This window comes from Orycteropus afer, unplaced genomic scaffold (genome assembly GCF_000298275.1).
Source record: "Orycteropus afer afer isolate SDZICR_OR568_19922 unplaced genomic scaffold, OryAfe1.0 scaffold00019, whole genome shotgun sequence".
NCBI lineage: Eukaryota > Metazoa > Chordata > Mammalia > Tubulidentata > Orycteropodidae > Orycteropus > Orycteropus afer.
The window spans coordinates 7,806,066-7,818,069 of record NW_006921606.1 but is presented as its reverse complement, the minus strand read 5'-3'; the positions used below and the strand labels follow the sequence as shown (position 1 = coordinate 7,818,069).

Below are 12,004 nucleotides of genomic sequence, written 5' to 3'. Positions count from 1 at the left end.
TTCATCTCTCTTAGTTTTTCCAAACTGCTCCACTCACTTCTTGGCCTTCCCCCTACCTGTTCCACTTCCTGCCTGGGGGCTCTCCCTTTACCTGTTCTGGCCATCAACCCTGGCTCCTGCTTCCTGCTTGGGGCAGGAATATTGGCCAATAATAAACACTGACCCCTTATAAAGCCCCCAATATGTGCCAGACACTGTTCTTGGCACCTTTTGTATATCTCTCACCTAATATTTTATCAGAACCCCTCTGATTTTTAATTATCCTCATTTCACAGAGGAAAAAACTGAGGAACACCAAGACAAGAGGCCCAAGTTTATCCAGTGAAAGATGATCTAGCCAAGACTTAAACCTAGGTCTTCCTGACCCAAAACTCATGCCTTTCCTGTTCACTACAGTTAGGATCTGACCTTACATGTGCCCCTTCTTCCCATTGCTCTCCCCTCTCCAAACAGACCAGTGAAGACTACCAGCTTGGAGTTATTTTGGTAATAAGTCTTTGTCTTCAGTGGTGGACAGGATAAGTGGCCTAGGACCAATGTATGTGTGTGCACACTACTGAATGTGTGTGCAAAAAGAGTGTAGGGGCAGCATCTGCTATTCTTTAACTCCACATTGCATGAGAAGGATCAAAGTCAACAGCTTACAGCTGATTTCTATGAAGTGGCAGTCAGATATACAGCCACCCTCCAACCGTCTACCAATTCTGACACTTAATTCCCCCCCCACACACACACACACAGAACATTCTACTTCTCTACTGTGTTTGATAATTCATTGCAAAGGCCACACAAAACTCACAGACAATACTCACAATTATGGGGTTTATTGGGGGAAGTAACAGGTTATAATTCAGGATCAGAAGCAACTCAGGATATGGTTCTTCAGTCAGAACAGCTTCTTCTCAGCCATGCAGGTATGTTTCTCTCTGACCTTTGCCTCTCAGCCCTGTGGCCCCTTGGCTTCTGCCCTGCTTGGGCAAGTGTTACAAAGTTCTTTTAGCTCTGCAAATAGGTTCCCAAAGAGGCACCCCACTTTGCCAGTAAGCCTCCTGTCTTCTGCCTTCAGCCTTCTTGCTCCATAGGCCAGGAAGGCCACTGCTCTGTTTCATTCCAGTCTCTCCTGCCAGTCTCTTCTGCTGCCTCTGCTGCTGTGGTTTCTCTGCCACTGTCTGTCACCATCTCTAGCCACCACTTATCACCCCGGCAAAGTGTTACAGCTCTCTCTCTTTGGTCAAGGAACTTCACTACAGGGATCTTGGGTCCAAAGGATGTACTGCACTCCTGACACTTCTTTCTTGATTGTAGTGAGATCCTCCTTTCCACCTTTGGGATGGCTCATTATAAGCCTAGTGGAATGACAAAACTGACCAACCCCCACATTAGGGTTCCATACATCTTATTTCAATGGTCCCACCTCCACAAGGATGTCATGTACCTTATTTACATTATTAACAAGCTGTCCAATCCCCTTGGTGGGCCACAAGCACCTCACATTTGCATAGTCCTACCCCATTAGCTCTGGTAGCATAGTGCCTAAGGCACTTGACTGCTAACCAGGAGGCTGGCAGTTCAAACCCACCAGCCACTCCTCGGAAGGAAGGTTGGGCAATCCTACTTCTGTAGTGATAACTGCCTCGGAAACCCAAGGAGGGGTCACTAGGAGTCGGAGCCGACTTGATGGCAAATAACAACAAAACAACAACAATACCCAATTAGCTGGTGGGAGTCACAAAGACATGGCTAGAAGAGCTATATTAAGTAATTCACTGCACAGCACATTGTGTGCACATTAATGACTGTGTGTGTGACTGAATCTGTGTGGTTCTATGAGTGTGTATATATCTGTGTGTATATCTCAAAGTCAATTTGTGTGTCTGAGTGATTGTGTAACTATAAGTGTGTGTGCATGTATGTATGTGTGTCAGTATATGAGTAGGTTTATGTCTATGTTTGTGACTGTGTGTGAATATGTGTATGAGTGACTGTATATGTATGAGTGTGTCTGTGTGTGTCTCTTTGTGACAGTGTATATTGTGTGTGTGCATTAAGGTGTGCAGGAGTGTGTGCATTAGTGTGTGTGTGTGCATGCAACAAGGATGGCTTGGTGTCTGTTTCATATATGTGTCCAGTTGAGAGCAGACTTGCATACTTATGTGAGGAGGAGGCATTGATCAGTTGTGGACGGGCCAGCTGGCTGCTGGGCAGAGCAGCCTGCACTGCTTAAAGTGGATGTCCTATAGACATTGTTTTCTTGCACACTTATTGAGCGTAGTTAACAGATGTTTCCACAGACAACCAAATATGGTAGGTCTTCAGGGCACAGCCTTCAAGGCAGATTCCCAGGTCACTTTGTTTGGTTCTGGGGCTTCTCTGCAGCCTTTGTTCAGTACCAAGTGGAAGACTCATAGGTACCTCACTGAGTACAATTAGCTCTTCACAGATTCGGTTACTGAGAAGCCATCCTGAGACCAAGCCAGGATCTGCTCACTCTCATGACCCCAGAGGGGCAGCTTCCATGCCTCCACTCTCTGAACTGTGAGCATCCCAGAGAATTGGACTTCTGTGCATTCACAGTGTATAGCTTCTTTTGGACCCACAGGGCAGGACCCAGGACAGCATCACAATACCCTGGAACTCAAGCGTGGCTGGAGCCCCCCTTGATCTGACTGGACCATGGAAAGTCCATCTGGAAACTCAGCTGGATTTTTCCATATCCTTCTAGCCCAAGGGAAGGGTTGCAATACTGCATGACCCTGGCCCCATTCCCACCTCCCACCATCAGCATCAAGGAAATGGACTATCATTCAAGACCCCAAATGGGGAGGTTAGTCTCAGCCCTGACTTTTAGAAAAGAACAAAGCAGGAGTTAGTTGAGGGGACTATGGTTCTGAGTAGGTGGGGGAGGGCAGAGGCCTCTGGATAGCTGAGCTGGTCCAGCAAAGACTTGGGGGAAGAAACACCTCCTCTTCGATGACAGCAGCATAGGTATGTCCACATCTGTCTCTGAGACTTAGGGATGGCCTGTCTCCTTCAAGGGCTAGATCAACGGCCTAGAGCCTCCTGGCTGGGAACTTTGAGCAGGCCAATATCCATTCAAGATGCCAAGAAAGGGTGTCAGAACAGAAACATCAATAAAAAATAGTCTTGGTGACAAGCACAGATGCTGGTGCTTAAAGGGACAGCCTTTAGCTTCCGGATTTAACTTTTATAACATCTCGTTCTTCTGGTTTTCCTCCTTCCAAACCATCTGCTCTTTCTCCTGTCCTTTGAGGATGGTGCTTCCTGGCCCTGGAGTTTCTCTACAGCTTTTCACCTTCTCCCCCTGCTTTTTTCTCTCTCTCTGAATTTCATCTAAACCCATGACTGTTGCTACCAACTTGCCAGTGTCTCTCAGAGGCCTCTCTGTGAACTCCAGATACAGAGAGCTGAGGGACTAGCTCATCTTGGGTACTTCAAACTCAGTAAGTTCAAAATCAACCAATGGTATCCTCCAGTACACCTCTACCTCCTCCTCCATCGCCTTGGGAGTCAGCTCTGATTCATTAGTTCCTTGTATGCAATCCTCCATTGGTTCCCTATTGCCCTACAGATAAAGTCCAAACTCTAGCTATACCTCCCAATCTGGCTTCTACAGACTTTTCTAGATTCTGCTCCCAGTATTCCCTTGCATTCAGTGCTCCTGATGGCAGGGTTTCTTGTCATAATGCCTGGTGATGCTCAAACCAAACGCAGAGACATTGAGTTGATTCTGACTCATAGTGACTCCATGTGACAAAGTACAACTGCTCCCTAGGGTTTTCTTTGCTGTAATCTTTACCAAACACATAGCCAGGCCTTTCTTCTGTTGTGTTGCTGAGTGGATTCCAACCACCAATCATTAGGTTAGCAAAAACAAAAAAACAAACTCACTGCCATCGAGTTGGATCCAACTCATAGTGACCCCTCTTTGGGTTTCCGAGACAGTGTCACTACATAAGTAGAATGCCCAACCTTCCTTCCAAGGACTGGCTGGTGGGTTTGAACTGCCAGCCTTCTGGTTAGCACTCAAATGCCTTAGGCACTCTGCCACCAGAACTCCCATTAGGTTAGCAGTAAGGTGTAAATCATATGTGCCCCTAGGGACCTGCTTAGGGGTATTACAGGTGGGTGAGGTTTAGACCAGAGTCCTAGGTGTTAATGCAGGATAAGTGTTATTAATTGGCATGGAATAGAGTCTGTCTCATGGCAACCCCATGTGTGTGGAGTAGAACTGCTTCATAGGGTTTTGTAAGCATATCACAAGGTCTGTCTTTGGAGGTCCCTTGTTGTTGTTGTTGTTGTATGTGCCGTCGAGTCAGACCTGACCCATAGTGACCCCTCCTTGGGTTTCCGAGGCAGTATCACTACAGAAGTAGTTTGCCCCATCTTCCTTCCGAGGAGTGGCTGGTGGGTTTGAACCGCCAGCCTTCTGGTTAGTAGTCAAGTGCCTTAGCCATATGCTACCAGAGCTCCCTTGGGTGGGTTCAAACCACCAACTTTTCAGTTTACCAGTCAAACGCTTAACCATTTGCGCCACCCAGGGACTCCTTTAGAGGACCAGGTCACAGCAAATTCCCTCCACAAAGGCCATCAGCTCTTGTGCTCCCCAAGACCTTCACCTTTGTGTTTCTTCTGTCTGGTGCCCCTTCCCTCAGCTCCTTCGTCTGGCTAACTGCATCTAGTAGATGCAGGGTAGAACTCACTGGCATCCCCTCTAGGGACTATGTCTGACCCTCAAGCTGAGTCAGTCATGCCCCTGGCCACCCCCATCCCCAACAGGAGTAGGGCACCTGTCTTGCTGGGCTGGCACTGGGGCTCCTTGGGGCCCTCCCATAGTGTAAGCTCCTTGAGGACAGGGTCTGGACCATAGAAGACCTCTGAGAGTGGTTGGATGGCCCAAAGTTGAGTTTTCAGAGATCCCTGCCCCCAACCTCATCAGCTGAGGCCCCTTCTTTGTTCTCCAGGTCCTCTCCAACCTGGGCCTGGGAGATGACATGGAGCTGGAGCTGCGGACACTTCAGCTGCCAGTGGATTACAGGGAGGTCAAGCAGAAGATCACCAGAATCTGGGAAGATCTTCAACCACAAGTAATGACAGCTGGGGAGGCAAAGGGGTAGATGGCCCAGGAAGTGGCGGAGCCCCAGGGCTGTGAAATCCAGCATCCTGATTGTAGGGTTTGATGGTTGAAGTGCACCTCGCCTCCATGTCCCACCAGTAAGGTGAAGTTTCAGCAGGTTTCCAAGGCTCCATGTCTGTTCCTAAAAGTTTAAGCAGAAATATGAAATAGGTCTTGGGAGAAAATTCTGAAGAGAGAGAAGGAGGAAAAGCAATGGAAGCAATATTCCCAGTCACGACTCAGAGAGTTTCCACTTCACAGGGTAGGCCATTCTAGGGCATGCCCATGTGGGACAGGTTGGCTGTGAGAATCTATGGCAGCCAACAGGAGAGGTCATACTGGGTGGGGCCATCTTCAGTGCACTTTTCTTCTGAACAGTTACTATACAAGCGATACAAACATCCCAAAACAAAAAACCAACAACCAAACAACAACAAACGATCAGATGATGACAGTAATAAAACATAACCGGGTCGTTAAGACAACGTCCCAAATATTTTGATAAAATATGCAACAGCTGTTTTTCAAAGAGAAAAAACAATCAGTTCAAATAAATTCTAACAGGATTTTATTAGGTTGTCACTAACTTCATTTATTAAAGTTTCATTAAAAAGATGAAAGATTCCAGTGAAATGCTAAGCTTTTCCTGTGGTAGTCGTAGATAAAACGCCCCCCCCGGGGGGGGGAGTGAATACATTACCATGTAAAAGGATTTTAAAATATTTAAATTTAGATGCAACGGGAATATCTAGTCAGCTAAAATAAAAGAAACGCGCTTTTTTCTGTTTCAGTCCAATTAGGGAAAATGTCAAGAGATCAGGGTTTCAGAGTCTACCTAGGGTATGAAATGTTTTGCACTTTGAGCTTCGCTCTCGTGCAACCTGGCCTTTCTGTGACATTTGATGACCAGAGCTGCCCTCAGTTTCCTTCATCTCCTGTACTGTCTGTGGCCTGTGTGTAAACAGCTCGCAGTGCACGTGGGGGTGGACTCCTCAGCCAAAGCGATCGTTCTGGAACAGTGCGGCAAGAACACAGGCTACCGGGATGTGGACGTCCGGGGTTTCCGGCCAGAGGGCGGTGTTTGCCTGTCTGGTGGCCCGAGAGTAATCATGTCTGAGGTCAGCATGAAAGCTGTCTGCAAGCGTGTCTCACTGAAGGGCGTCGAGGTGCTCTTTTCCCGAGATGCGGGCAGGTAAACTCTGTGGGTGTCGGAGGGAAAAGGAATATCCTCCAGGGTCCTCTGACCAAGGCCCCTCCCCCATGTTCCTCTTCCCTATCCCTGGAAGAGAGCCATCCCTCTCTGTTCTGCACATGGGCACCCTGTGCCTTCCCACGTGCAGAAAACCTGCTGACAGTCACGAAGCTCACACCTAGGCCCCAATTCTTGTGCCCAAGCTAGGTCCTCCCGTTTATTACCACCCCCTCTGCCGTTGGGCTTTTGGTGCAGGGACATAGGAGAAAAAACGAGAAGGCATATTTTCACAGCCACTAATATTTTGTGCATTGTTTGTTTTACCAATGTTGTAAATTAGCTATACTGATTTAACTGGAGGTAAAATTAATTTACCTTTCTCTAAACACTGACCCGAGTAGACAATCCCCAATCCCCGCCGCCCAGTGAATAACACAGTGAATACATGAATGCGAGGGATTTTCTGGAGTCAACGTGTTCTCAGGACTTTTGCTGTTAGTGACTCTATTCCTCCCCATGGTGACCCAAGTTAGTTGGAAATCTAGTCCAGTCCTCAGCCGGGCCACTTGGTCACGAGTCCCTGAGTCAGTTCTTCCCAGTTCATTCACAGCACTGTGTTCTTCCGGGGGCTTAAGAACAAAATTCAATCAAAGCTTCTCATGCCAGGCCTCTCTCCACAAGCTTTGCTGACATTGTATTGCCTCTTGTGCTCACGTATCATCAGGTGTTAGAGACTGGGCAGGGGAATAATGGCATTTCATATGGTTGTAGATACGTCTGCGATTACACCTACTACCTGTCGCTGCATCATGGAAATGGGCGGGCAGTGCTCATCCATGTCCCACCATTATCACCGTGGCTCCGGGCCAGCCTGTTGGGAAAAGCCTTACAAGCCCTTGTGCGGGAGATGCTGGAGGAGATGGGGGAAGCCCGAGCTAGAAGACTGGTTTGTGGTGCTTCGAGCCAAGGGGAACCACTTGGGGCTCAGATCCTTTAGAGAAAATGAAATGTTTCAATCCTGTAAGGAGAGTTCAACTATGTTTTGAGAGGCTTTTAAAAACTTGCTTGTAAAACAGTTTACACAGAAGAAAAAATTCTGAATTAGCCCTAAGGAAATCACAAAGGGTTATTTTATTGTCAGAAGAAAGAACACTCTGAAAGGCAGACATTTCACAGGGGATTAACTAGCTTCAGTTATGGTTTTCATAACAATAAAATGAAATCCTAGTAATTTTTTTTACTCTTAAAACACTATACAGTGAGCCTGTGTGATCCTGCCTGGACTGCGGGGCTCACAGACCAGTTCTGAAGGGCCTCACATGGTGAGTTCATCCACAGCCTGCTGGTCATGGGGAAGCAAAGGTGTCGCCACCCCTTGACATACCTCATTTTTGGCCTCGGAGCTCATGCATGCATCTGAGTTCCCTGGGCAGCTTCTGACCGGTGAGTATCTAGTGTTTAAGCCAAAAGTGCTAAAACAAAAGTTCGTAGCTAGACTTAGCTTCTCTGCTGCATTATTTTCCCTAACTTCTGAAATATCAAAACTCACTCTTTAGATCTTTCATCTTACCCCACCAACATTGCACAGGGTTCTTGTGCTAAACTGCTCACAGCAATGTTTTTTTTTTTATCTTTTTACTGTGAATGGAGTGAACGTTTACAGAGCAAATTGGTCTTCCATTCAATTATCCATACATGTTTCCTTTCATGGCTGCTGTGTCCCAAAGACTTTGGTGTTATGTTTCCATTCTCATTTGACTCAAGGAATTTTTAAATTTCATTTTTTTTCTTCTGTTACCCAGTCATTTTCAAGGAATGTGTTATTCAGTTTCCTTGTGTTTGCTCTTTTTCTGTTGATCTTCCTATTGTCGATTCCTAATTTTATGGCATTGTGATCTGAGAAGATGCTTTGCAGTATTTCAGTGTTTTTAAATTTATTAAGGCTTGCTTTGTGGCCTAATATATGGTCTAGCCTGGAGAATGTTCCATGTGCACTGGGAAAGAATGTATATTATGCAGTTGTTGGGTGAAGTGCTCTGCAGATGTCTATAAGGTCAAGTGGGTGGATTGTATTACTTAGTTCTTCTGTGTCTTTTTGAGTTGCTTCCAGTTGCTCTATCTTTGATTGAAAGTTGTGTATTAAAGTCTCTTACTATGACTGTGGAGTCATCTATTTGTCTTTTTCAATTCTGTTCAAGTCTGATTTATGTATTTTAGGGCTCTTTCATTGGGTGCATAGACGTTTATTATGGTTATATCCTCTTCTTCAATCGATCCTTTAATCATTATATAATGTTGTTCCTTGTCTCTTATGGTGCTTTTTGTCTTCCAGTCAATTTGATCAGAGATTAATATTGCCACTCCTGCTCTTTCATGGTTGCGATTTGCTTGATATATCTCTTTCCAACCTTTGATTCCTAGTCTGTTTGTTTCTTTGTCTCTAATGTATGTCTCTTATAGACAGCATATTGAGGGGTCATGTTTTCTTATCCATTCTGCAACTCTCCTTCTCTTGAGTGGTGCATTTAATCCATTGACATTCAGTATAATTATTGACAAATATGAATTTGTTGCTGTCATTTTGTTATGTGTTTTTTCGTAGTGTTACTGATTTCTTTGTTCCATATAATTTTCTGTGCTGAGCTCGTTATATGAGTAGTGTTATCACTTCCTTCATTGTATTGTTTTAGTATTTGCTCAATATTTGTGCTTGTGTTCTTCTTTATTTTGATGTGAAATGTTATCATTTTTCTTTGAGGTTACCCTGTAATTTACAATTTTTTTCCCAAGTTTAGAACAGTCCGTTCTATCTTGCAATTGTCTTGACTTCCTCACCATTAGAAGTTCTGTAACTACACAGTTTTTCTCTCTTTGGTTTGTTGTTCTCATTTGCCAATTGATGTCTCTGGTTCCCTGTTTGCAATGTTGTAGGCTTATTTATTTGTATACTTCCATAATTGGTTTGGTTTCTGGGTTATGTCATCATGTGTGTTAATGATCAGTCATTGTTTGCTGTTGTTGGTTCTCTGTCCAAAGGACTCCCTTTAGTGTCTCTTGTAAGCTTTGTCTGATGTTAACAAATTCTCTTAATTTCTGCTGATCTGGAAATGTCCTAATTTCACCATTGTATTTGAAGGACAATCTGCTGGATATGTCTTGGTTGGAAATTTTTTTTTCTTTCAGGGTTTTATATATATCATCCCATTGCCTTCTCACTTGTGTGGTTTCTGCCAAGAAATCAGAGCTTAGTCTTATTGGTTGCCCTCTGTAGGTAACTTTTTGTTTTTCTTGTGCTGCTTTCAGGATTCTTTCTTTGTTTTTGGTTTTGGTGAGTTTGATGATGACATGTGTTGGTGATTTTCTTTTGACGTCTATCCCATTTGAGGTTTGTTGGACTTCTTGAATGGATAAATTCTCTTTCAACATACCAGGGAAATTCTCTTCCAACAAATCTTTGACAATTTTCTCTGAGGTTTTATTTGTGCTGGAATTCCGATTACACATAGGTTGTTCCTTTTGATGGTATCCCACATAAACCTTAGGTTTTCTTCATTTTGTTTTGATCTTTCTTCTGATTGATCCCTTTCCAAGAAGCATCCAGGTATTTGTCTTCAATCTCACTAATTCTGTCTTCTATTGATTCACTTCTACTCCTTTGGCCATTCAATGTGCTATCTTTTTCTGAGAATTTAATGTTAATCTCTGGATTTCTATTTGTAAATTTTGTATCATTTCTAATTTATTTTGTCATTTTGTTCTTGTATTGTCTTCTGAAATTGTTCTATGGTTTTCTCTGTGTTTTCCTCAGTTTTGTCAGTGTTTTTCTTGATCTGTCTCTCAATCTGTTGATGGTACCTAATAAAATTCTTTTGAATTCCTTCTCAGGGAGTTCCAATGCTGCTTCTTCCTCAGGGATGTGTTCTGGGTCTGTATCTTGGTTCTTTGTTTCTACTGCTTTATCTTGCTTCTTTGTGTGGACTGTGATGGTCTGTTGTCTCCACAACATTGTGACATTTTTGTGTTTATATTTAATTGGTGATTGTATGTTAGAGTGATTCACCCAAGATTTTTGTTCTTTGTTTTGTTTGGATGTATCTGAGTAAGTTGGGTACTGTGCTCCTCTAGTCACTAGTTGGCAGCACTTATGCGCTCACCACCTGTCTCCTTTCCAGTTGTCAGCCTCCCGTATGTCCATGTTGTCTTTGGCAAGTGAAGTCTATTCTTAGGTCCCTGGAATCCAAATGAGAATGCTGTCATTTATATATCCAAACTGGCCACTGCTTGTAAACATTCAAAATAGCTGCACCCTCCAGACAGCCAAAAGTCCACAGCTGAGTTTGTCTCCTTCTTTGCTGTTTCCCTTTTTAGTCATTAGCCCCCGGTGCAGTTTTCCATGCAGTCCTTGGTGAGCAGGGTCTATTTTTAGGTTAATTCTCAAGTCCTAACACTACTTGGAAATGTTCAGGTTGTCCATGCCATCGGGATACCTGACAGTCTAGCTCCATTTGTCTCCTTACTCACTGTTTTCATTCAGACTCTTCTACTAGTTGGTGTTTAATCTACTTCAATATCCTTCCTTTCAAAACTTAAGGCTCCAGGATTATCTTCTGTATCTGTGTCAATTGGTTTCTTTTTTCTTTGTTGAAAAGGGCCTGTATAGCTTGTCTGCCTATTCTGCCATCTTACTAGAAGTATCCAAGCCTAACCTTTTTTATTATTTTGAGTTTTGTTCCATGTTTTTTTCCACTCTATCCTGGATCTCCTATTGTGATCCACTTCAGAGTAGATGGTAGTAGTAGCCAGGCACCATCTAGTTCTTCTGGTCTCACGGTTGTGGAGGTTCGGGTTCACATGGTCCACCAGTCCCTTGGACTAATTATTACCAGGCATCTTTGATTTTCTTTACTTGTCTTTGTTCTGGAGAAGGAGAGGGCAATAGTTGCACCTTAGATGACTGCTTGAAAGCTTTTAAGACTCCAGTTGCTATTCACCAAAGTAAGATGTAGAACATTGTTTTTGTAGACTATGTTATGCCAATTGACCTTCATGTCCCCATGACTATAGTCTCAAGCCTCCAGGGCCACCAACTCATTCCCTCAAGGTTGTGGTTATGGCTAAGAAGTTGTCATAACTTTGCACCTGTTTGCTTTATTTTATGCATGGATATTTTTACAGCACATACAAATATGTATGTGGAAATATTGTCTGTCAAGCCTATATTGTTGTGGGTATAGTCCCACTTACCTACACATACCCTGATCATCTTAGTTCTGTACTTATGTATCAACTTGCAGATAATTGTTTATTATTACTGATAAATGCAGGATTGTGTGTGTGATAGTATTTACCTTTGTTGTCTGTAACACTTATACACCTCTCCATGTCTTCCTCTTCCTTAGAGATACTATGCTGCTCACCCACTTTTTGTATATTGCCTTTTCCTTCATCCAAATTAATATGTCTCTCACCTAGTTAATCATTTTCCCTTCCCTCCCCACCCACTCCAGATAGCCATCAAAGAATGTTTCTTTCCAATTATAAGCATTTCCTTGACTTTTTTTAGTACTGGACTCATACAGTATCTGTCCTTTTGTGACTGACTAATTTCACTCAGCATAATGTCCTCCCAGTTCACCCACATTATGAGGCATTACATGGATTCTTTGTTACTCTTTAAT

The 12,004-nt window shown here is 43.8% G+C and overlaps 1 protein-coding gene across 1 annotated transcript; it reads left to right on the top strand.

The window, feature by feature from the left end:
• The first annotated feature begins 908 nt into the window (after positions 1-908).
• On the top strand, positions 909-7,323 carry PGPEP1L (pyroglutamyl-peptidase I like). Its single transcript, XM_007959968.1, has 4 exons — positions 909-914; positions 4,983-5,105; positions 6,100-6,326; positions 7,098-7,323. The coding sequence occupies exons 1-4, from the start codon at positions 909-911 to the stop codon at positions 7,321-7,323; spliced, it is 582 nt and encodes a 193-aa protein (XP_007958159.1).
• The last annotated feature ends 4,681 nt before the right edge of the window (positions 7,324-12,004 follow it).